Source organism: Falco naumanni, chromosome 1, assembly GCF_017639655.2.
Source record: "Falco naumanni isolate bFalNau1 chromosome 1, bFalNau1.pat, whole genome shotgun sequence".
NCBI classification, from domain to species: Eukaryota; Metazoa; Chordata; class Aves; order Falconiformes; family Falconidae; genus Falco; species Falco naumanni.
This window is the reverse complement of record NC_054054.1, coordinates 96,486,470-96,512,570: the sequence shown is the minus strand read 5'-3', so window position 1 is coordinate 96,512,570 and position 26,101 is coordinate 96,486,470. Positions and strand designations below refer to the sequence as shown.

The following is a 26,101-nucleotide window of genomic DNA, read 5'->3' as shown; positions in this document are numbered from 1 at the left end:
CCGCACCGGTGCGGCCCTGCCGCTGCTGCCAACGCGCTCCGGTGCTGGGTGGCGCCCAGGTGGGACCCCGGACGCTCGGCACGCGTGGGTGCGACTGCCGGCCCCTCCGACCCCCCCGGGCGGCGAAGCCTCGGCCCCGGAGGGCTGGTGCCACGAGCTGAAGCAGCCTGCTGAAGGGAGGCCTGCGGAGCCGCGACCCGCCCCGCGGCGCGCACCGGGGCCGGGGCCGCACCGCACCGGGGCCGCACCGCGCCGGGGCAGGGCCCCCCCCCGCCCGCAGCGGGGCCCGGCGGGCATGCGCGGGGCCTGCCCCGTCCCTGCCATTGGCCCCCAGCGGCGGCGCCGCGCCCGCCCCCGCCCCGCTCCCCGCCCCGCCGCCCGGCCAAGTTCAAACACCCCCCCCGCGCCCCGGCGGCCCGAGTTGCGGGAGTTGCGCGGGGCCGCGGCCCGGGCGAGGCGGCGCCGGGTGCGGAGCAGGGGGCTGCCGGGGGGGCGCCCCGCCGGGACAGCGCCCCGCCGCCGCCTATGAGGGTGCCGCGGGGCCGGGCGAGCCATGGACGGCGGCGGCGGGGCGCCGCCCGCCCTGGAGAAGAACGCGGCGGAGCTGACGGTGATGGACGTCTACGATATCGCCTCGGCCGTGGGGCAGGAGTTCGAGCGGGTGATCGACCAGCACGGCTGCGAGGCCATCGCCCGCCTCATGCCCAAGGTGGTGCGGGTGCTGGAGATCCTGGAGGTGCTGGTGAGCCGCAACCACATCAACCCCGAGATGGAGGAGCTGCGCCTGGAGCTCGACCGCCTGCGCCTGGAGCGGATGGACCGCATCGAGAAGGAGCGGAAGCACCAGAAGGTGCGGGCGGGGGCCGGGGGGCCCCGGGGGGAGAGCGGGACCCCGGGGAGAGAGCGGGACCCCGGCCCCGCCGCCGCGCCGGGAAAACACAAAGCGGCTGGGGGGGAGCGGGGGCTGCGGAGCCGGGGGGGCGCGGCGGGGATGCTGCCCTGGCATCCCTGAGGGTTTGAGGTGTCGTTGGTTGGGTTTTGTTCCCAGCCCTCCTGGAAGTTTCCTTCCTCCTCGCCTTCCTCCACCCCTTCCCCAGTCACTGCGTTTCCTTCCCGTGGTGCCTCGCTGGTTAGGGCTCCTGCTCCATCCCCTCTCCGGACGGCAGGATCGTGCTGCTTCCTGCTAGGCCAGGAAAGGTCACGGACAGTCATGCATTCCTCTCCCCAGAGCTGGGAATGGTTTAGCAGTCCGGTTTTCCTGCCACACTCAGGTAGGCAAGTCATAGGAGAGAGATGGAGAACCAAGCGATTTTAGGGCAGCGTTAGACCTGAAGAGTAGGAAAGGGTACTCGCCCAGATTCCTGCTCTAACCGCTGATGATGGGATATTGTACCTTGGCTTGATCTGGGGTGACCATAGTGTTCCCTGACCCCACTCCCATGGAAGTCGGAGGCAGAGATCGTTTCACATATCCTGTTACCCTCATGTGGTGGGACAGCACGAGCTGCTCGCTTACTGCAGTGGAAGCAGCAGATCTGCTCTTTAAACCACCCAGATAACTGATTTGAAACAAGTAATGGCACTTGTAGTAAGCGGCTGTGCTAAATCCTCACAGCTGCCTCATGCCATTCCTGCTTGCACGCACAGATTTGGAATAAAGTGGAGACAGGGAAATTCTGGAAGAAAGACCTCAGATTTCAAGATGTTGGCTTTAGCTTAAACACATACAAGTTTCATGTTTTAAAAAAAGGGTCATCTAGGGAACTTTGACTTAGTATATGGAAACTCCAGGGTAGTTCCCACAACGTTTTGCAGAGGAAGTCTCAGGGCAGGGTGTCTGAAAAGGTTGGTAGAAGATCGTTAATGTATAAAGCCCTGGTAAGTGCCCAGAGTAGGAAATAGGAATGTGTAGAAAATAGTGCAAGGACATGCAGCAGACCTGTGCCTTTGCCCTTCAAACAGATCTGACGTGGAGGCAAGTGGGCATGCGGCTGTGCTGGTCCCGTACTGTGTCTGGGCCCCCTGCTAGAACCAAATCAGTTTTTCCTGAGCCTGAGCTGCCAGGAGGTTCCTGAAGGCATGTCATCTCTGGGGAGACCTGCCCAAGTCAGACCTCCCCACTGCTTCACAGGGACAGTCAACCGTAATTCTTTATCTTGGGTACTTGCAAAATGCTGTTTTGAATACTGGATTGGGCTGGTAGCAGCACAAGGTGATGTTTTGTGTAGGTACTTCTGAAGTTCATATATGTGCAAAAAAAAAAAAAAAAAGTGTCCTAAACACATCAACTGCATAGCACTGTGCTTACAGATGCCAACTGATCTCCCTGCCATCTCCCATCTCCACTCTGCCAGCTTCTCTAATAGTTGTGAAGTGGCTCAGGGAGTGTTTAGACAATCCAGGTGATGCTTTGGTGGAAGCATGTTAACAGACAAAATAAAAGTACATGATACATAACATATTTCTTTGATCGAGTACATTGCCAATGCACAAAGTCCCTACAGAACAGTAGTGTCCCATCATCTGTGTTCCAGCGCAAGGGTTTGAAGACTTAACTCTTTCACAGGACAGATGCTGGTAAGCAGAAAAAGCCAGAGGCTGAGAAATAGTTGTGCCCTGAAAGCCTCCAGAGAATCATCCAGACAAGCATTTAGTGGTCCTTGCAAGCATCAGTTTATGAGATTTTAGTACTTAAACTTTACATATCAATCTGTTTTGCCTGTAAACCTGGCTTAGCGCTGCCTGGAGTTTCCTGAGCTGGCTGGCACCTAGTGGTACCTTCTTTCTCTGATACTTCTACTAATGAGGGTTCAGGAGTTAATTTCTGCTGTAATTCATTGGAGTCTTCGATAGCAATAAGTAAGAAAGTTTGCCTCAGCAAACCTTAGCATAGCTGTGTGTTTACAGTGCAGCCGCATGTAAACAATTAGATAGCGTGGGGTTTTGTGTGCCTTCTGTTTTGTTTTTATCAGTATGCCTATAACTGATGAATGTGCTATTTTATTATCTAAAATAGGTCACTGCGTTATTTTAGCTACAGAGTCGTAATAGGCAGCATCACTGTAAATAGTCTAGGTATTTGGCAATGTGAGTATTGTGACATTTGCTTTTTTCTCAAGATAAAGGGTTTCAAGCAAAATAGAGGTGATTAGTGAAATTTTCTTTACTTAATAATGAAGTCTGCATAGCTTACACCACCTATGTTATTCATAATCTCTGTGTCATATAGTGTTTTCTGCAAAATTTCTAGCAAGCATTCTAAAAAGTAACAAATGCTGGAATAAAATGGCTTTTGGACCCAAAAGTCAGTAGGAACATGATTTCCCATTATCAGAGCATGCACTCCAAGCAGAAAGCTATCCTTTAATCTCCCAGCAGAGCTTATTTTAGCCTCGCGCTGTGCTTGGTGGGGTTGTTGTCTGAGTGTGGTTTGTTGTTAGGTAGGAAAGGGCCATGCTGGATGAATGTGAAAGTCAGCGAGTGACTCAGCCTGGCTCCAGCCATTTGCAGCTTTTTTTTGTTGGAAGTGCATCCGGGAAAACGGAGCAGAGCATGCCCCCCACTGCAGGAGTGTGGTTTAGGGCAAAGGCTTTCAGAACCGGTAAAGCTGTAAATACAACTGATTTTTCCTTGAGGACTTTCTGCTTTTCTGTCCTGATTTGACCTTTACGGGGATTGGGGACAGCTGCTCTTGACACACTGGGTGTCCTGAAAAATGGGAGTTGTTTTGACTGCTCTCACTGCCACTAGCACAGATGCCACTCGAGACTTTCCATATAGAACAATCCACAAACGAAGCAGCATGGGTTTGTCTTGTGTTTACCCTGCGGGCTGGGAGCTCTGGGTTTGCTGCGCTGCAGCACGCACTCGTTATTTTACATCTGTGTTTTGTAACAGAAATTTAGACTGGAGGTGCTGCTCTTTCAGAATGAGCATGCCTAACGCTGGCTCCCCTGGCACACGCTGTCTGATGTTTCTGGGGCGTTTATAACGGCCTCTGCAGCTGCTTCCTGGGATGCAGGAGGTAATTGTGGCTCACGTTTGCTTATCTTGTCTAACGCAGCAGTCCCCTTACTCTGGTTCTCATAAGGAGCCATCCTTTGGGTAACTTGCACATCAAAAATGTTCGCATCAGGAATTGTCTCCTCGTGTGCTTACCTTCAGCATATAGCAAAAGGAGGCTGTGATAGCTGGTACCTCCCTGCTGGCCTTAGAAATGTAGAACTCTTCTAAGAAATTCAAAGTGGTCTCATTTAATTGTTTTCTCTAAGAATCATAGTAGGATTGCTATGAGTTTGATCTGTAAATAGTCCGGTCAAAGACTCTTACTGTGTTTAAAAATATAAATGTGTTGTCCCGGTCTGCCCTTTAGGAATTAGAACTGGTGGAGGATGTCTGGAGAGGGGAAGCACAGGACCTTCTTACCCAAATTGCACAGCTGCAGGAGGAGAATAAACAACTGATGACAAACTTGTCTCACAAAGACATTAATTTCACAGAAGAGGAATTTCAGAAGCATGAAGGCAAGTTTGATACTTCAAGTTCAGTACTTGCTTTTGTTATAAAAAGCAATACTTTATCAAAATATTTTGACTGGATATTCTGGCTTTTTTCCTATAGAATAATGCAGGTCTGGATTTTGGGGGATTGTTTGGTGTTTTTTTTTTTTTTACCTGAATAGAAAATTCTGCATACATGATGACACTGAAGACTTAAGAGGTGGGGGTAGGAGGGAAAGAAAAGCCATTCTTAAGCCCTCCTTATGTTTTCCAACACAAGTGGAATAATCCATTCAGCAATATTTATTTCACACTGTTATGCACAAAAATAGGTGCAACTGTTGATCTATTCGGGATAAGTGCTTGTAAAGCAGCAAATCAAGATTTCTTTGTCTGAATTATGTCAGTCCACCATATGGAGATATTCTAGGATAATATAATTATATTCTCCTAGCATAGGAGAGGCTGGTTTTACTTGGTTTACCTGCCTTTAGGGTTTCCTCACTTGTTTGGGATTTATTCTAAATTGGCTATGAGTGAAGAGATTTATAATCCAGGGAGCGGGTGAATTCTAGAGTTGAAACAAGCAATTTGTGGGCAACTTCTTTCTTGAGGCAGAAGTTGGAATCTTGTATCTTGAGCTTCAAGTACAGGTTGCCATCCTCAGCTCACCCACAGCTCAGCAAGCAGCTCCTTTCCCAAGAGCAGGGGCAGATGAAGAGGTATCTGTTTGCTCCACAGTTCACAGTGCATAATTTGAGGCTGCTGGGTGCCAACTCCATTCTGTGATGCTTTGCTGGGGTTTAAGCTGAGGAGTTTAAAAAAAATGACCATACAGCTTTGGGGATGAGGCAGCCTTGAGCTGAGAGATGGGGTGAGCAGCTGAGAGTGGTAACAGCATCACTCCAGCAGTAAGGTACGCCTGTGATGGTGAGTCAGTCTGGAAGTCGGTGGCTTTCTGAACTATTTGTACATGAACAGGACTCTGGTCCACTGCTTCAAGCCACAGCACCACTTTCATGGTCTGTTCTGATTTGCGCTGAAGTCCTGGCTCCTTCCAAAGGCTTAGCATCCTGTGTGTAGCGTGCAAAGTCACTGCCCAGTCTGAAAACCAGACCACACAGCTGAGCCATTACAGCTCTCCAGTAAAGCATTAGGAGCAAAGGGATATCTTTCTCCAGACAGGTAAGCTGGGATTAAATGGAGGCTTGCTGTAGCTGGATGAAACTGTCCAACATCACAGAAGTTGCACTTGCTTTCTCCCAGAGGCTGAGTACTGCTGACTTGCCCTGGGAGGAGTATAATGAAATCTTCAAAAAGTAAAAATTGTTAAACCTCTCAAGATCATTTTCTAAAAACAAATGCAACACCTTCAATTTAGGAGTCAATGGCAAAGAAGTAGCTCAACATTGGCCTTGCACACTCTATGCAAAACTTCAGAATGGCAGTGATGAGTCATGGACTGTGAAGACTATGACATAAAGAACCAGCTTCTCCTTTGTTTTCTCTTCTGGTTTATTTGTTGTTGTGTTTGTTTTTTTTTTTTTCTTCCAGTGGGTATCTACTGCAGATCATGTGCTTGTATTTAAATATAGCTGTACTCTTCACAAGCAAATGCCAGGCATACTTTTCATGTTATTTTTACTGTGTCTACCAAAGTATAACAACACAAACAAAACCCATAAAGCTGATCACATTCTGGGATCATTGATATTCTTTGGCCCAAATCATCAGTTTAAGTCAAAACATATTAGTTTATAGCAACCCCATCGTATTATTGGGACCTATTATATCAAACCCAACTGTTTTCCTTTCAGGAAATTTTGTCATTAATGACTGGGGATAGATGTGTCTCATGACTTATTTGGTTAGTGTCAAAAAGCAGTCATGCTGGTTTTTTTCAGTCTCCATCACTTGATCTGATATGTGGTTTTCAAGCTAAATACTTTGTTAGCTGGACTAACTTCGACCAGATTCCAGTCTCCGTATCAGCACAATTTAGTATTGTGATCATGTCTCCCCTTAGCGGCTAGCCCCTGGGATTAACAGCTCGCTGCTTACTCACCAGACAGTTAAAGGAGTTATTTTTAGCACAGGCAACAGAGGCCAGTGATTTGGGTGTGCAAGACTTTGAGATTCAGTCCTTGCCAATTAATAGTCACGTCGGAGTTTATAGAGCCATGCTTTAGCATATTGAATGTGTTTGTGAGAGAAGCAGAGGCAATCCTGCTTAAACAGGAGTGTTCTGCACAGAGGGTCTGCAGCACTGCCGAGAGTCTGAGCAGAGCAGGATTCGTGTGAAAGGGTGTGTGGCAGAATGCAAAATACACGGGAGGAGTTAAAGATGAGTCTGCAACATCCATTAAAGCTACTCCTCCCAAGCTCAAACCCAGCGCTGCTTGATGGTGCTGACTGATTGGAATATCCTAGTAAAATGCCACAAGGAAACTTGACCCAACATGTGTCAAACAGGACAGACAGGCTGCTGAGGGGAGCTGCTACCTCTGGCTGTGGTAATACAGACAAGCAGCAGGATGGCAACAGTTGTGTGAACCCCTTTTGCTGCTGAGGAGCCTACAGTTCTCTTTCAAAAGTGGAGGCAAACTTCTATTCTACGTCTTTGGCCAGTGGTGAAGTGCCACAGGCCCTGGCTGGCCCTTGGGCCTGCCGTGATAGATGTATAAACACAACAGTAAAGAGGTCCCTAAACATAAAGGATGGGGGCTTTGTTGTTTTGGGTGGTTTTTTTAGCTGCTTTCCTTTCTCTTGCCCAAACAATGCTATGATCACAGCAGTCCACAGGAAGCTGCTCATAGGATCTGCCCAGGAAGCCAGCTGGGTGTGCCCTTTAAGATCTTGGAGTTATTAGAGGTTTTAATCCTTTAGAGATAATTACATTTAGGGCGCTTAATGATTTCCTTCTCCCCTTTGCCAATGCCTGAGGAAATGGAAGAGGATGTGACTGTTTCATGAACACTTCCCACCTTTCCTTTCCCCTCCTCTTGAAATAAAAATGATAACGTGGTGATCTGTGCACACAATTGAAGTCTTTCAGGTTCATCGAATGTTAGGGAGAAAAATGAGCACAGTGGGAGGAAAAGCAGTCAGCACTGAAATAGTACTTTATTCTTTAAATAGCACCTGCTATGTAGAGATCTCAAAACATCTCACAAGTACTAATGAATATAGCTGCACTCACTATTCCTAGCTCCTACTGGGGTGAAACCACCAGTCTAAAGTTTCACTGCAGTCCCTCTGTACTTCAAAGTAAAGTTTTCGGGTTTTTTTGTTTTTAAATACAGCTGATGTTTTAGGCCCCAGCCCAGAGACTGGCTACAGAGGGTGGATCCAGAAGCCTGTAGCGAGATTTGTGGGTGCGGTGATGTATTAAACCTGCATGATGACAGGAAAGCGTGGATCTTTTAGAAGAGTTCAGTAGCAGTATGTGTCAGTGTCTGTTTGTCCTCCCTGGTGGGTATGAGCTGTTACCAGCGAAGAATCCTGCAAAGAACTGGAACCTGGAGCAGAGAGATGATAAAGAGCAGGGTCCAGAAACAGAGCAGGCAAACTTACCACAGAATTAAGAGATGCAAATGTAATACTAGAATGTGAACACCATGTCATGCTCAGCTCTTTTCTGGGGTTTGATGGGAATGTGTCCTCTGAACCAGATTCCCGGCCAGCCGTGATCACCAGTCCTTTTCCCTGCAGAGCCTGTTCTGTGCTGTACTATAACTCTGGTCCTTTAGCAATGAGGGGTTGGAGCTGCTGTTCCCCCTGTTTGCAGTGGTATGCTTTTTGTGGCTGCCTGGGAGCCCACAGCTGCTGCAGGAGTGCACATGCACCAGAGTTACTCTCGTTCTCTCAGGTTGGTCTTGCTGTACCGTGTGATCAATCGGTTCAAGCTGTAGGTGATCCATAAGGTGGAATTCTTAAAGGCATGCAGCCTACATTCTCTTATGGGAGCAACTGTGGGCTTCTCTGGTGAGGGAAGAACATCACCGTAAAGCCTGAGCTGATATTGAAGTAGAGATTTGACTGGCTGGATACATTTTATGCGTATGCAGCATATTTCTGATGTGGGAACTGGTTTTCCAGCTGCCCCGGAGGGATGGGTGAATTATCACCACTCGCGGTTTGTAAATGGAGGAAGCTGAGGACCCACAAAACTACGTACTTTGCCAAAGGTAATAGAGCAAGACAGCAGCAGACCCTAGATTTCAGCTCCTTCTTGAACTGGACTTCGGCCAGGGCAGCCACACTCTGCCCTGGTCACAGGCTTTCATCTTCCAGCCATTGTATGGAGTCTTGTGGAACATGATTTTACGTGATAGTTTAGGACTGTCAGACTGCACGTCTCTGTGCAGTTACCAGGCAGAGTTAGTGTAGTAGATTTATTATCTCACCGACTTAAATCATCTGGTCTGTGTTTGCTCTGAAGAGCCCATCACTGCAGTGCCAGTTCCTGATTATCTCCGTAACGGCATAATATAATGGAAGAATGCCTCCTGTATTGTGATTTACGATGTTTCCCAATGATTTGTTGGTCAGTTTTCAGGTTAATCTAATCCTTTATTTTCAAACAGGATCAATGTTGGATTCTTGGTAATGTTCCAAACATCTTTCACAAGTGGAATGCCATGTAGTAATTTTTCTCTGAAGTACAGTTATTCTAAATATGAATTATCACACAACAGGATGGGGAAAGGGTTGCAAAACATGAGGAGAAATTACATGACCATAATTTAGACTACATTTCTGTTCTAGATTCAGGGCAGGGGTACCCTCTGAAGGTCCTGCTTTCTCTCCCTTTCACCCAACACAGAACTGGGTTTCAGCACAAAATCATTCTAGTCCAGTGCACCGCAGCTAGTTTGGATCCAGATGCAGTCCACAATAGTGACATGTTGTTTAAATCTTGCTGAGGATCCAGACCATCTTTTTTACAATTTTCACAGGGTCTTGGCCAGCTGATTCTACAGATTAGCGTGCAGATAAGAAAGCTCCCTGGGGCATAGTGCGAACACTGGTGTAAAACTACTGAGGCAGTAAGATGTAGCAGTGTCACTCCACTGTCATAAATGTCTCTGTGGGCTGTTGGTTCCTTTTTAAAGGACTTTCTGTGCAGTGGCCTTACAGAGTGGATTGTGTCATCTATGTTCCCTGTTACCCTTGAAGTAACCTTTAAAGCATCTTCCAACAGCTTCTTTGTAATTCTACCAGCAGCCAAGTTCCAGAGTCTTTACCTAAATATTTCTTACTGTTATTGTTCTCAGTCTCTGCAGCTCCTGATTGTCCTTAGGTTTTCTTCTGTGTTCTTTTTTTTAACCAGGAATGTCAGAGAGAGAGCGACAAGTCATGAAGAAGCTGAAGGAAGTGGTAGATAAACAGAGGGATGAAATCAGAGCAAAGGACCGGGAACTTGGACTTAAAAATGAGGACGTAGAGGCTGTAAGTGGCTCTTAGTCTTCCTGTTTCTCTTCTTTCTCGCCCATATTTCTGCAGCCTAGTTTCAAGTTAATGTAGAATTTGTAGGCAATGCCAGATTACTAGTCCAGTAACTGAAGTGTGTGTAAGTGTGGAGTGTCCAGAATGAGTAGGCAGTCTTCAGCACAGACACCCCCCCTCTGCTGCATTCCGAAGGACCAGGCACACTTGGAACGTGGCTGGAAATGTGGCTGGAAACCAGTGTAACAGGAGAGGAAGATGAGGGAAGGACAGGTTGGTTGGTTGGTTTCCTTAAAGACCTGATACCTCTCCCCTTCGTGGGAACTAGAGAGGGAACTGTCTCTCGCTTCTTGAACCTCTCTCTGCTTTGACAGTGCAAACTTCCTCAGCAGCCCCATGCCTCACCCCACCCAGAGATCCCTGCTGTGGGTGAGCAGGCTACTGGATATTTTATGTGTATTCTCGGCAGAGTTTGGCAGCAGGGGCTCCACGCATGCAGTCCCACACCAGGGATGCAGGATGGATCCCTCTTTGCATGGGAAGAGAGTAGGAAGAAGGGGCCTGAGCCCAGCCCGGGTCACTTTCACCAGCAGTGCACAGAAGGTCACTGAGGGGATCGGTGGACCTGGGGACCACAGCACAAGAGATCCACCCGGGTTTAGTCTTAGATGAATCACAGACTCCACTGTGACTCTGGGAATCACGTGATGTCTTGGTTTTTTCTGTTTCAGGAGGAATGACCTCCTTACCCATCTCCTGCTTCCCATCCTCACGCTGCCTCATCTCCTTAGGCCGTAGGGCTTTCCTGGTGCTAGTGAGGGCCAGGCAAGCGCCTCTGGCAGGTGCTGTGGTCCTTCAAATTGGTGCCTAGCAGGTCACATCCTGTCATACGAGAGAGCCAAGAGCTCAGAGCAAATACAATATAAACTGAATGCTAAGGATTCCTCTGTCCTGGCTTTCTCTCTGCTGCGCTGGGTTAAGATTTGGTTTGGAATCCCATAAGCTGCCCTATCCTTGAAGTTTGCTTTTTTGAAACACAGTATCACAAGTGATGGATTATCTTTTAGATGGAGAATACCCTGTGCCAGGGGAAAAATGCCTCTTTACTCTAGAAACCAATTACATTTTGGTGACTGCAACTGTAATAGATAATTAGATATTAAAAAAAAATAATCTGGGAGTGAAGAGGGGGGAGAATTTTCCAGAATAAATTCAACACAATTTCCTTTGAATTCATTCAAAGGAACCCACTACTTTTTCTTTAATATGATGTTTGGGACTTAGCCATCGTGGCTGAAGGCTGAATGGATGCTGACCTGTAGCATTGATATTCTGCATCGATATTTTGCAGCTTCAGCAGCAACAGAACAGGTTAATGAAAATTAACCATGACCTGCGGCACCGGATCACTGTTGTTGAGGCTCAGGGGAAGGCGCTGATTGAGCAGAAGGTGGAGTTAGAAGCGTATCTGCAAACCAAGGAGCAGGAGATGGGCAACCTGCGAGCAGAGCTGGGGAAACTGAGGGAAAAACTGCAGGGTGAGGACAGCCAGAATGGGGAGGAGGAAGTAAAGGTAAGAGGCACCTTAAATCACTTCTTAAACAGCCTTTTAAAAAGCTTTGGACTTCATACCAAGTACCTCTTCTTTGGATAAATGTGGTTGGCACACATCAGAGGCAACGATAGGACTTGAGGACATCTTGTGTTCAGGTGTGACACACAGGGAGCAGTGTCACTCGTTGCTTTGTGTGAGGGAAGGCCCCGTCAGGGCAGAGTGGCAGCACAAGATAGCAGTGGCATATCTGCATCAGAGAACAGCTCTCCACTTAGACTTGGCTACCCATCATATGTCCCTAGGGAGTGTAACCTTTGGGTTCTGCGCTAGGCTGCAGAATTTGCCAGACATCAGAACAAATCATTGCCTCAAAAGAGTGTGTTCTATTAAAGACATCGTGAAGCAATCCAGAATCTGTGGAGTATCGGCTGTTAGTTTTTACTGGAGGCAGGTAGTGTTTCGGTAGTGCTGTATTACTATGTTTGGCTTCATTTTGTTTGTACACATCAGCCCCTTCCCCCAAAGGAAAACAAACAGATCCCTTAAACAGTCAGGGTTTTCCAAAAGATAAACGGCTGACGAAGAGCTGAAGCTTTGCTGGGTACACAACTAAGTGAGCCCTACCATGTCCCAAAGGTGCAATGCACTACGATGGTGGTGGTATGTGAACAACAGTAGAAAAGAAATGGTGTCAGAAGTGGTCCCAGAGGCAGTGCAGAACTCTGCACGCTTGTCCTTGCAGTGCTAATGGCACATTCAATCTGTCAGGACTAAGCTGGTCTATTGCTGCCGGATCAACATACAAATATTTGAAGGCACCTTTCAGAGGAACCAACTCTGGCCTTATTTCCACTTTTGCTTTCTGTTGGAATTTGTGAAGTGTTACTGGCAGAGATGTTCCTGAAATGGTACTGCTTGCGTACTCAAGTACTTGCAGGAAGGGGCAAAGTGACAATCTGCAAATTGAGCTGGTGCTGAGATCAGAGCAGTAGGAACACAAACTTGAGGGGAGCTTCCTGAGAAAAGGGTGCATCTCTGATCTGTTACATCCTTTAGTTCTCCATATGGTTCCTATTATTTTTCTTTGTGCATAGGACACTACTTCTGTCTTACTAAAGCAAATGTGCTGTACTTCCCTTTCCTAATCGCTCTTAAAGAGTAAAAAAAAAAAAAAAAGGGGGTGTGTGTCGTGATATGGAAGAACTTAGAGGAGCACTATCATATAGAGCTGTTTGGCTGGATGCGCTGGTAAGAGCTCCAGTACCAGGTAGCGTTGTCAATGCCTGGTAGACTGCAGCAGCGAGTGAAACGTCCAATTCACTTGCAGTAGGCAGGAACATACATCAAGAAGCAGAGGCAAAGGCTGATAGGGTACCCCGGTCCCCCCTGGATTGCGACAGCCAGTGTTGTATTAACATGTCACTGCTGAATTGGGCACGCACTGTATTAATAATGAAAAGGATTATTTCATTGCTGTTAATTCAGCCAGGACACCCAGCTTTGTAAATGGGGCTGTGGAGCCTCGGCCTAGAGCCAGTAGGAGTGAAAGTGTTTTCAGTCTCTGGAGAGAAAGGATGCATTCTTTACCTCTCTCTAACTCATCAGTTCCACGGGAACGGCGCTTCTTCTAATTAGAGCCATTCCCCGCTCCCTTTGCCAGGTTGATGGTTAGACAGGAATTGCAGTGGCAAGCAGAAAGCTAGAATAGCTGCATGCTCTGGAATGGACATTGCTTGTTGGCTTCAGTCAAATACATATGCATTGGCTGCAGGCTGCTTAGTCTCTGCTGATTTCAGCAACATCCAGCAAAAAGACCTTGTTTGGGGCAAATATACAACCAAAAGAAAAGAGGCAACAGCTCAGACGCTAATTTAGAGGCGTGAAGAAAAGTGTGTTTGGGTAATTTCCTTTGAACCTCTTGTTAGGTTGCATCAATCTTTATTTATTGTAGTCTGTGTAAATAAATGCATTTGGATGAACAGGGGTGAATCAAACAAGAGGACAGGTGAGCACTGCTTTGCTGCTTTGTCTTTGCAGGGCAAGGGCTGCAATCCCTGCTGTAGAAACTGGTATTGCACCAAGCGTAGCCCAGCCAAGTTTAACCTGAAATCACGTATCAATAGATAGAAAAACTGTCACAAAGACATGAGCTTAAAAGAGGGTAGGATAAGGCTTACAAAAATGGACTTTAAGAATTTCATTACTTGGTTCCTCAAATTTCCAGCTTGTATCCTAGCGAGGCATCACTGCAGCACAGGAGGTCTGAGACTGATCCTTACTAGAAGGGCAGGTGGCTGACCTGGCTGCTGGCATCTCTGATTTCATTAGCTGACCTCTAGTGAGTCCTTGCAAAAAGCATCGCATTTCAAATGTACTTTGCTACATTTCAAATGTACTTTGCTGGAACAGAGCACCCCGCGTTTATTCGTATTGTTCAGAATCCTGCAGACCTCTAAAGGCTTGCAGTTGCTTTTCAGTGTCTTGCTTCTGAGTTTCCTTCCCAGAAGCTTGTGATGGCCATTAACTTGCCCTCAGCTCTGTGCTGAGTGGAACAACAGTAGAGGACCTGAACGATGATCTTGGTGTGTGGTGTTTCTACGGACCATGTTTTCACAAGCAGTTAGGGCCAAATAGTTCTGTGCAAGTGCTAGAGTCTACCTGGCTGGCAGGAAGCGCTCCCACAGGCCTGGGACTCTGACAGTGTGCCTAGCGTGCAAGGTCTGGCTCATTGGGAGCCGCAGGAGCTGGGTGGTGGGAGAGAAATTCCTCCAAGCTTCCAGTGAACTCTGCTCAGAGGAAAAGAAGAGACAAGGGCACACGTGTATAAATGCCTCGTCTAGCATGCATCTGCAGTTTTCTTCTGCTTTGTGGCTGGATACTGGTACTAATGGCAATCCTGATTTTTTAATAAAGGCATTAAAGGGGTATAAATTAAATCTCCACTTGATATGTTTACATCCAAAGGAGCCATCTCTCTGTGGGAGGAGCTGGAAGGAACTGTCATGATCTTTGCTATGCAGTTTTTTCAGTGTTTATATAAAAGGCCGATGTTTGATTTACCCCATTTGTTAGAAGTACAAATTCCTTAAACTGGCTTGTTTATCAAACATTGGACTATACCTTTTCAGTGGACTTCCTGGCAGTCTGAATTCCACAGGAATTTCTCCACAAAAAGACTTTATCACCTATAAGGCAGCTCAGGTTAGACCCTGTGTTCAGAAACAACTGGTGCTTGTTTTCCCGAACGTGTAACTCTAGGAAAGATTCCTGTGAGTGCAGGGCTTCGACTGTAGGTCACTACACTTAGGTCTTCCTCGTTTGTGAGCTTCCCCCGAACCCCGGGTGAAGAGAGGTGAAACAGAGCTCAGATCACCTTTCAGCAACCTGCCACGGTTTCACCAGCCCAGTGTGTCATCGCCAACCTGTGCACAGGAAAGAACAAAGAGATCAGATCACTGAGCTGTTCTTGCTGCTGAGTGTCTTTTAACATGGAAAAACAAACGCCTTGTACTTTTTTTTTTCCTGTTAAAATTGCTGTGTGTCTCTTAAAAGAGGATTTAATAGTGCTGAAAGGAAGAGGTTGGGAACTAGATTGATAAATACTTCAAACTTCTGAGACATGCACTTGCGTGGTGAATTTAAACGCCCATTTCACTTCCTAGAGAGAACCAAACAACGATGACTGCCTCTCAGAGTCTGAAAAGATGGCAATGGACTTAAAAGATCCAAATCGTCCAAGATTCACCTTGCAGGAGCTCCGGGATGTCCTTCACGAGAGGAATGAATTGAAATCTAAAGTGTTTTTACTTCAAGAGGAGCTTTTATATTACAAAAGGTAAGTTAGATCTCCTCTCCTGTTGCATGCTATACACAGAGGAGCCAAAGGGCAGGTCTAGAAACAATAAATATGCTCTTACATAGCGTCCAACAACTTATATTTCTGCAAAGGCTTAAAGTAGAGATTGCAAACATGCAGCGTTAGTTTTAATCTGGTTCCTCAAAATTGAGAAAAATGATGCCCTTCCTGAACTCCCAGGTTCCCCCTGAATTTTAGAAAGATTACAAACATTTAATACTTTTGGACTTCAGATATAACAGAAAAATGTAGAATTTTTATCTAATGCATGCCTCTTTTCCCTCTCCTTGTCACAATGGGAAGAAAATATTGAAAGGAGACCCAGTTCTAGGTGCTGTCCCTTGGCTGACAGAAAAACCTGCCATTGATTTCAGTGAGCTTTGAACAGATCTTTTTGCATTTCTTCATTGACAGAACTACCTCAGATAGAATTTTAAAACTTGAAGTGTTTCTATGGCTTGGGAGGAGAATGTTAATTATCTTTTCTTTCTTTCAAGTGAGGAGACAGAAGAAGAAACAAGATCCCCTCAACCTACGCCCATAATTCAGTCAAAACCCTCAACTCAGCCTGAATCTGGAATCAAACGACTGTAAGTAGAATATTTTCTAAGGATACTGGATATAGTCTGCAAATACTACATGTTTCTTATGGGTAGGACAATTTTAAAGAATTTAAAGATTAAGATAACCACATTCCTAATGTATGTGGGAGAGACACTGAAGGAGCACTTGACAGGTATCAAGAAAGAGCAGTTGGCTTTGGGCAAAACTTTTGCCTAGATCTGGGACAACTTTCAGTCTCGGATTATTTCCTGTGGTGCCTTTTGCTCCCTACTTGCAGACGTACTCCCTACTCCATGTGCGTGTTTATGGGCCACACTGGTACGCCCAAGAAGCCTAATGTTTCCTTCTTAAGTACACTATTCAGGCTAACAAAAAGAGCACGTGTTGAAACATTTTATTGTAGCTGGTATGAGCTGAGGAGCTCTTAAGCCCAGACACCTGATCTTCCTAGAGAGCTTTCCTGTCTGGGCCACGTAATCATACTCCAAAGGGAGGTGCTACTAATTGTGGTCATATCCAGAGCACTGCTCAGCCTGTCCTGCGTGCCCCAAACTGAAAGTCAGTGCTGGATCTCTGTGTGCAAGGATTATAGGAACAATTCTCCTGTTCAAGTGCAAATCTCAGTTCCTTAACACACATATCCTAAGGGGCTGGGGTGTCAAAAACCATTGGCCCCCAGGCCACGCTCAGAAGATGTGTAAAGAGTGTTGTTTACAAGCAAAACCAGCAGTTGGGCGCGGAGAGCACGGTTTCCCCATGACTCTCTGTGCCTATTTCCCTGTTGACCTAAGCCTTTAGACCCTGGCTTGCGTTACGTGTACAGCACAAAAACCTTTGGTTTGCTGAACAGATTTGCAGCTGGAGAGGATGGCTCTAAAGAACCCCACCTTCTGGTGAAGTATTTAATGTTGCTGTCTGAAAGCTCAGCTTACTGTCAGAGGTGTGCATTTGCTAGTATATCACTTCATTATAAAATCACAGTGTTAGCCAACCAATCTGTCTATTGAAACTCTCTCCTTGTAAATTTATTTATACCAAATTAAGTCTTGTAACCTTACAGCAAGTCTTTGGATTTTTGTGATACCGGAAGCTTAACTTTTTAAACCGCATAAATTATTTTGGAACAGTCATTTGCTTCCACATGAAAAGCTCTCCTATCTTGTCCCCATGTCCATAACCTTCAGTCCTTGTTTAATAATAGCAGTAGCCCTGTGAGAGTAAGTTCCATCGGAAGATCTGGACTGATCCAAAACACCATAAAGTCAGGAGGGCACTTTTGGTTATTTTCAGTAAACTCCAGCTTCTGTCTCTGCTGCTTTGTTTCCTGAGAGAACCCTTCCTCTCTCATGACAGGAAAATACACTTTGAGTTTGGACTTAAGTTTTCGTTCTGCAACTGTGATGACAATAATAATATCTCCACTGTAAAGCTTCTTTTTGCTTTTAAGTTTATTTTAGTACTTTGTGGTGAGGGATGGCTGGTTTTGGCTTATGCAGTTTGTGTTGACTGCAAGTTCCGCACTTGATTTATGAAGCAAAGGCAGCATAAAAATGTACATCGATGTTGTAAGACAGAGCACGTGCTGACAAGGTGTTAGCTTTGACTCTGCCTTCTGCATACACGCGTAAGCAGCACAGGGAGCCACGGCAGGAGGCACAGAAGTGTTTCCAACCAGTTATCGTAGTGTTTTCTTCCTCTCGGTTATTTTTATTAGTGAAAACCTGTTGAGCATCAGACCATTCAATCAATGCACATTTTCAGACACCTGTCTAATCTTTCTGTTTCTCAGACTCTGTATTAAATTCATGTAACTAAAACTGCACGCAACAAAACATAAAATTATGTTGTTTTGGCCCCTGCCAGAAAAGGCAAGTCCTCTTCTGCCAGACAGTGGAAGCACGTATCGAGCTTGCTGTTAAGATGAAATTTCTTTAGCTGTCATGCTCTGTCCCCGGGTTTCTTTCTGCTTTCTCTTCACCTAGCCATCATATTAAATACGGGAAAATAAACCCGTCTACTTAGGTAACCTGGAGGATGGTAATAGTTTTCAAGTTTGTCTTATTCTTGCAGCCTGTCATGACAGGATTTGTCCAGTGTGGGTTTATTTTCTTTCTCTGCTCCTCTGTGTGTGTGTGTGTGTGTTTGTCAACAGTGCACTTGTAGATGGGCTTTAAAAAAACAGGAAATTTCACTGCTGGGCAGCACAAAGAACCCAAGCACAGCATCTGTTCTGTCCTGTTACAACACCCCTCCCACCCCAGCTGCAGTCCCCGCCTGCTGCGAGCCATCTCCAGAGCTCCCTTCTCCCCATCCCAGGCAGGGTGCTGTCAGCGCCTCTGATATGGCTCCCTGGGAGACTCTCCATACCTAGCGATGGGATGACAACTTGTAAGGCTGGTATCTGCGTGCAGAATGCCTTTACACATGAAAGCAGGGTTGCTTTTCCCTCCATTTCAGACTTTTTCTCCTGATGAAACAAAAAGCTGAAGTACAAAAATAGAACAGTGTTGCTATCCTCTCCAGAGTTTTATGCTTGCCTCTGTAATGTGCCCTTTTTTCCTTGACCACACAGTATCTCAGGAATGAGACATGTATGTGTAGCCTGTGCCATCTAAGATGTGCTGAAGTGATTCTGTGCTGCATCCCCACAAAGAAAGGAAAACCAAAGTTACAGAAATCAGAGTTTTTTCAACTCCCCAGGTTTGTGTGTTTGGGGCAAACGCTTAACTGAGTTCTGATCTCAGACGGATTTGATTTCTGCATTTGTCCCTACCACATCACATGTCAGAATTTTGATGAAATAATGTAACCAGGAGGCTTTACTGAGGAGGAAAAGCACAAGGATTAAAAATGCTCCCTCTGTTCTGAACAGAAAACACCCTTTTGTTTTCTCTTTAAGGATACGTGCTTGTTTGCCACTGATGTAATGCCTGAAACAGCCATAAGTTTTCTTCCTATTCTTGCAGTCTACAAAAGCTGGTGTGTCTGTGTCATTTCTGCAGCTCACAGACAGTGCCACGATGCACAAAAATAGAACTGCTAGCTACTGCTAATGATACAATGTTTGCTTGTTTGTTTTCATTTTTAATCTAAGAATAGCGGTTAGAGTGACTTGTGTTGGGGAGAGCTGCATTTGGTCACAAGTGAAATGTCTCTCATGATTTCAACTTAATCTTTAATTGACATTAGTCCACAGTTCAAAAAAATATTTGGCACAAGGGAGAACCTCTGAGGAGAACCCTTAGAAAAACAGAGGGTGTTCCAGGTATGGATTGAAGGTGTGTTGGCAGGTTTGTGTGGGGCTGGCTGGGCACGGAGCACCTACCCACGTGCTCTCGACCTCTTAAGTTGCATGAATTGTATAATGCGTAGTGAAAGTGCTGAACTCTTACAAGGAAACAGTCTTGCTGCTAGCCAGCTAGAAAGCCTTTCTGCTAGAGTAGCTGCAAGGTTTCAAATCAGTATTCAGCTGCCTGCAGCTGGCATCTTTCTGCATGTGAAGCAACGCAGGTTCTTTGGGAACAGATACACAGGCCCTTTAACCGAGCAGCTTGCATAGGAGGTTATTTCAATATTTCACCTGCGATACTGGTTTTTAACTTGAAACTCTCAACTGTAACATCTGTAAAATCTTTAACTGTAGTGCTGGTCCTGTCTAACCCTGTTTTCTGTGCAGATATCCAGTAGTGACAGCAGAGTCCTGTTTTGTATTTCTTAACACGCACCTTCATCCTTCATTTCATTGTGTATGTGCCTGTTTGTCTCTCGGGAAGAAAAATGTGCACTCTGCTCTGCATTGCTAGAGGTGGTAAAACCTTGATGAAATCCAACCCAGATTGCAGGCTGCCTCACAACAGAAAAGTGGTATCTTTTAGAAATTCAAAAGCAATTTAAACTGTTACCATGACTGCTTTTTCTGAATAAAGAGTTTTTCACTGAGGAGAGCTGTCTTGGGTGATGCAGATCCACCTCTCCCTGTAACGTGTCCTGTGGTAATTCAGAGTAACCCCATGTATCATGTTTGCCTCTTTTCTTTTTAATGGAATGCTTTTTCTTTCCCTTGCTCCAGTCTTATCTCTTCTGTGTCTGTACTTTCCTGACCAGGATCTTTACAGCCATAATGCCCATGGTAGCAGCTGGATTGATTCCAGACGATCCCACATTGCAGCCAATAAGAAGACTTGTGTCCCTTGTAGGAATTTTTTTTTTTAAATGTTTGGTACAGTGGTTTCCTTTTGCATGACCCTGTGTTAACACGCACTGCTGGTTGCATTCTCATCGGCTGCCTGTGGGATCACAGAAGAACAACGTGCCAATCAGAATGACCAGTCAGTACACAACTCATTGTAGTCCTCCATGCTCATCCTCAAGTACTGACATTTTATCACCTTTTGCCTTAATGTTACTGTGCTAAACCAATCATTACTCTGTAGAAAATTGTTGCAATATGCGATTTTAACCAGCATCTGTTAATTTTGCTTACTAAGCGTGCCAATTCACACCGATGCTTTTTAAGAAACCCATGTCATTCTAATGACTAGTTACAAATCAGTTAGACTTACAGAATGTAACGGCTGATATCTACATTAATTTCCAGTGTTAGTTATAGGCTGTTGTTTCCATGTCTTTCTATCGATGCGCTGTATATTTTGTCTCTAATTATGTATTTTGTAATTGATATACTCTCAATAATCAACTCTATCATCCTATTCTTGTCTGTCCTTGGAAGACCTACTGATAATTATTAATGCAAAGTCATTTTGCATTAGAACTGCTGTTTTAGCGATCTTTCTATTTACAGCAGCAACACAATATTTAAATTCCTATCCTCTCCACACAGACATGCTTTTCCCAAACATCATCCATGAGTTTTCTAGGATAATAACAATTTTCATTGTTTCAGAAGGAATTTTAAAAGCCTAAGCCCTCTGCTTTGTGTAGAGATTTTTACAAACATATTTTTCTCTTAGATTCGTGATAAAGTGAAAAATTACCGAACTTTGACATTTGAAACTTCCTGCGTAAATACAGCAGTCCTTTGTGGGGACTTCAGGATAGTAAAGCCTGATGATGCAGGGCCAGACATGCTTAGCAGAAAGTCTTGGTGATTAGACACTTCTTTTAGCAGCTGGAATTGGATCCAGCCCTGAAAAGACATAGCATATGTGTGTGAATTTATGAGCTCCTGTGATGAAGGTAGTAGAAAAGTGTGAGGCTAATTAAGTGCAAAAGACTACTTTCATTATTAAGGCTGCCCATTTGAAGCCAGGAAATGCAAAAGTTCGGGTCCTGCTAGCAACACTGGTTATCTGGCATGGCACTTGCGTAGCTTTTTTTATCACTTTTTAGTCAAGAAGTAATTATTCTTAATATTCTCAATATTCTTAATAATGATCATCATGCTTACCTGCACATATGCTAGGATATATTTTCAGGAAAGCTGCCTCAAACCTCATCTGACACTCAAATACAGCCTCCTATGTGACTAGAGACATCGAAGGCACAACTTCCTGCTCTGCACAAGGCGGCTTCGACCTCGGGATCATGGTACTGAGGGGAGACTTAAGGCAGCGTGGGTGGCGGAAGGATGGGGCATGGACATAGGGTCAGGTTTATGCCCCAGATGATAAATATTCCATCACCTGTCAAAGTTGAGTTTATATTTGCATAACCTTTTACTGTGGAAGCCTTTAGCAGTTCCTGTCCTAGAGCACAACTGCATTGTGCTTGGTACTGTGCAGAACAGTATTTACCTCCTGAAGTGCACTGTTAAAACCGAAAGGGTGTGCAGCCAATTCAAACCCTTGCTAGCTGGAACCACAACTTTTGCATTTCTCAGCAGACCTAAACACTGCACTAACACCTCTGGTACTGAACTCGTGACAATCATTGAATTTGCCTAATCAAGTAATGTCCTCCTATACAAAATAAAATGATACTAAGGATTTTTCCAACTGTATATTTTTAGCTGTGCTGTCAGCTGGCAATTTGTTGTTGTATTAAATGGCTGTTGGTTCATGTACGTCATTATCTCAGAGCACCCAAGCCGTGTGACAGGAAATGATGTGCACGCTTGTGTGCATTTGTTCAGCCTTCATCCTGCAAACTCTTATGCACATATGTGCATTTATTCATTTATTCAAATTTATTATTAATCAAGCCTATGTATGAAAATCTGTACACTTGGAAAAAACATGGAGGCTTATTTTTCATATGAACTTCCCTGCTGACACCCTTAAAAACATTTTCTATTTCTGCTTTATGGTAAATTATATGGATTTAATGCCAAAGATACCACTTTACTTATGCCGAGAAACTAACCTGTATCGTGTTGCTTCTGTATCTCAGGGCTGGGGAAGGGGAATATATATCTAAAATGAGACCTGCACCTTGTAGAGTCAACAGCATTTAGAGCTTATTTGAAGCTTCCATAGCCAAACCGCTTGAGATCGCAATGACTTCATCTCTAATAACATTTTGACATGCACTCCCATCAGGCTTCACTGCCTTGATTTTCGCAGATGCAGATTTTTTTGCTCTGTGTTTTGTTGTGCTGTGTATCGTGTCGGGTGTTTGAAGTGTTTTCAGGATGGTAAACAGTCTTCTTTCTTTTCCCTCCCCTCCCTTACTCCTCCCTTCCTGGAAGGTTTAGTTTCTTCTCCCGTGATAAGAAACGTATGCAGGCGTCACAGAAAAATGTCCACTTCCAGGATACTTTCGGAGAATGGTCAAATTCAAATAAAGATGACTCCTACACTGAACAAGGACAAGAAGCCCTGCAGCACCTGTGACTAAAACCTTGAGGCGTTCAGTTTACCATAGTAGATCTCGACAGTCTAGTAAGAAGAAGCTTCTGTAAACAAATCTGGCAGCTCATCACTTTTGTTTGCCTTGCACACCTCTGGTTGTGTTTCAGATGTACTCTTCCAAAGGGATCCCTCACCGTTTACTTGGTGACTGTTGGCTGGAAACAGAATCCAAGCTTTGTAGTAACAGTCACTGATACCCTGGGACACCGAAGCTTCTAGATGACTTTTTTGTGCTGAATAACAAGTCTATGGTCTTGTTCTTGCATTAACTACAGTAACACAAGCTTCTTTAAACCAAAAAAAAAGGACCTGTGCCATTATTAGAAGTTTGTTTGCAGTGTACAATATCTAGTGGCAAAGACTCTTTTACCTTGTTTGTTAACACTATCGGTTGTTTGCTTTTTATTTCTGTAAGAATTTTTTTTAAGAGGGATACGACAGCTGGCCACTCTCCCTGGCAGGTCATAGCGCTGCTGTGTCCTGTCAGGTTCAGCTGGCATCTGCATTTTGCAGAGTAACCACTTGGAAATCCACCAGATACAAATTGATAAACTGGAGTAGCCTTGAGAGGGACAGTGAGTATAAATTTCCCTTGCTGCTTATAGTGCCTAAAGCATGAAAAAAACGATGTATGAGGTGAGCGTGCCTTGCATTTTGCCATGAGTTCTGCAGTAGTAATGGAAAACAAATTGCTTACAAGGAGGAATTCTAACACTTGAAGTTTTTCCTTCTTACTAGGGACTTCCCCTGCTACAGCAGCAGGCAGCAGCTGTGGGGGAATTGGATCTCTTTCCCACAGACAGGTTTTTAATTAAGTCACGCTCCACTTTTCAGTCTAGGTAAGACTGCCTCACTTCAGAGTGAAAGACATCCTGAACTAGCTGACATGAACTATTTTAACTGACTGAGGGATGACCCCAGCTCAAAACATTTTCTCTGACTAGCCTGAACACTACTTGGGCAGAGCGGATGAATTTTATCTGTGTGGGCTGCTCTGCTGGCGTTGGTCGATGTTTGGGGAGCCCGCAGTTACAGGGGCTTAACTGCCAGCTGAACTGCCAGGCGGTGTGATTGGGGTCTGCTTTGCAATCGAGCTTGCGAGACCCTTGGATCTGACTGAGGTTGTACTTAGAAAAACCACAAAACACTAAACCCAGACAACATAACTGTTGCGTACAGCCCGGTGTCAGCACGCACCCTGCCTCTGCACTACATGCTCCACAAAGGCACCCGGCCAGGCCGGAGAGGGCAAGCGCAGCTGCTTGGGACATGGGTGCGGAGGTCTGTGTGACCTGTGTGCTGGGAGAGTCCGTGCCGGAGCACCACGCTGCTGGTGAGGAGCATCTCATTGTGGCAAGGCTGCAGGCAACTGCTGCACGTGTAGCTTAGCATGGGGGGCTGTGAGCTGCCACCAGGCACCTTACCCCCAGCAACGACATCTGCTCTGTGAAGAGCCTCCTCTCTGGAGAGGCACTAAGAACAGGCTGGTGTAAAGCTCCAGCTACCCCAGGTACTGAACGCAGGAGGAGGTCCTGAAGCACTCCTAGGTGAGAGCGAGCCAGAGGATTTAGTGCAGGCCGGTTGTTTTTAATACAGGGTGATCCAAGACTCTGGAATGTGTATGAGCACCAAAGGGTGCTTAGCCCATCTATAGTGACGCTGTGCCAGGAAAGCATTCTTTGCAGCGGTGGGCTGAATGCTGCTCTGCTCCCGACTGTAACTGTGCTTCGTTTTGAACACAGACCTTCCGCCTGTTCTAGGTGAAGTGTTTACTGTGCCCCCCGGTGTCGCTGCAGTTTGGGGTGGGGGGGATACGTGGCCTTATATGTAAGACATCTGCATCTCGAATAGTGACGGTAGCATCTGGTGCTGGTATTAGGCAGATAAGCTTCTGCCTGGATACATTTTGGTAACATATCGAGTTTTATGCTTAGAGAAAGTTGTATTCATGAAACCTCCACTTCCCACCTTGTGTGAAAAGTAATTCTGAAATGGGGGGGGGGAGTGTCTTATTGATAAGTAAGTTGCTAAGATCTTGATTCCACTTCCATACTAGAAAAAAAAAGTACACTACGGTTGTATCAGGTGGTTACCTTATGAACGATGCCCGTCGAGTCTCTCCCTAGCTTAGTTTACACTCATTTGGCACATTTAGAAGAGATGCAGTGATCAGAAACAATGCAAGAATGCAGCAGATGCACGGCCTGAATAAGCACATCACTTATGAAATCAGCTGAGAGCAATGAACTGGGATAATAGAAATACACAGACTGAACTGTTTTTCCCCAGCACCTAAGCCAGTGTATCACAAAGGATGTGCCCTGGCCTGGTGCATGTAAAGCTTGTCCCTACGGTGAGCTATTGTTGGGTCAGATCTTCAAACAATGGCACTAAGCAGTACAACCTTCCCCCACTCATCTCCGTAGCCCATTACCTCAAAAATCTAATTAGTTCCTCCTGACCTGCTAGCATTAACCTCTTCGCTCTCATGTTTGAAATGCTGAGTTTACATACTCCAAGTGCCATCGGAATGGATGGCATGTAGGGAAGAGTATGAAAAGATTTGAAGATCTGTCATGTGTTGTTTCTCAATATTCAAGTAAAATCTGCTTTTAGAAAAGGCGCCAGGTAAGGGGCGTAACAATCCTGTCTGCAAAGCGCAGGATCACTGATGGTTTTTGGGGTTGGTTGTTTTTGGGTTGGGTTTTTTTTTTTTTTTTTTTCGGTTGGGCAGTAAATCATTTTAACAGTTTAATAAATATTTCTGAAAAACAAGTATTTCTGCAAGACTTGTGTCTTTTTTTTGTGGAAAGTGAATACCATCTCTTCTTGGGGATGCAGCAGAATACGAATCTGCTTTCCTCTGAAAATGGCTCAGACAACTCTTAATGGAAATAAAGCCTCAAACTGGGCAAGGTTTAAGATAGAGGCATTCAAAGGCTGACAAAAAAATGAGTTTAAAATACATTAGTGTATATTTAGGAGTGGCTTATGATGACAAAGAATGTGGCAGAGCCTCTTCTAGAAAGCACTGCAAGCTCCTCACCAGAAGATGTGTGTCTGCATATACACATTCTAGCTCTGAAAAAGGAGATTTTTCCCTGTGTTTTCCCCAGTTCAGCTACAGCCAGCAGGAAGCCCAGCTTCCAGAACAGGACTAAACCCTGTGCAGGCAGGACTTCGATGGCAGAGAGGAGGAGAGGGCAGAGTGGGCGCAACTGCAACCACATTTAACCATGACACTGCCCATGGATTATCAGGAACATCAGGCGTTTTCTGACCTGCTTACTGCAGCACACATTCCTCTAACACAAAGGAATTACACCCTCCCATGACATAAAAACAGGTTTCTTGTTCCGTGCTGCTCGCT

The 26,101-nt window shown here is 45.4% G+C and overlaps 1 protein-coding gene across 6 annotated transcripts; it reads left to right on the top strand.

Annotated features, from left to right (window-relative positions):
• Positions 1 to 332: 332 nt before the first annotated feature.
• On the top strand, positions 333 to 25,506 carry RILPL1 (Rab interacting lysosomal protein like 1). 6 transcript variants are annotated; one of them, XR_005830185.1, is made up of 8 exons: positions 444 to 850; positions 4,373 to 4,523; positions 9,832 to 9,950; positions 11,299 to 11,520; positions 15,165 to 15,337; positions 15,856 to 15,948; positions 21,345 to 21,469; positions 22,569 to 22,654. XR_005830185.1 is itself a non-coding variant. In XM_040610849.1 (8 exons), the coding sequence occupies exons 1-8, from the start codon at positions 554 to 556 to the stop codon at positions 22,572 to 22,574; spliced, it is 1,149 nt and encodes a 382-aa protein (XP_040466783.1). In that variant the 5' UTR covers positions 444 to 553; the 3' UTR covers positions 22,575 to 25,506. The 6 variants fall into 6 exon arrangements, 5 of the variants coding, with proteins under 5 accessions (XP_040466768.1, XP_040466783.1, XP_040466774.1 ...); XM_040610849.1 differs by lacking the exon at positions 21,345 to 21,469 and adding an exon at positions 20,027 to 20,114 and having other exon boundaries at positions 22,569 to 25,506; XM_040610834.1 differs by lacking the exons at positions 21,345 to 21,469; positions 22,569 to 22,654 and adding an exon at positions 16,570 to 18,488 and having other exon boundaries at positions 333 to 850.
• The last annotated feature ends 595 nt before the right edge of the window (positions 25,507 to 26,101 follow it).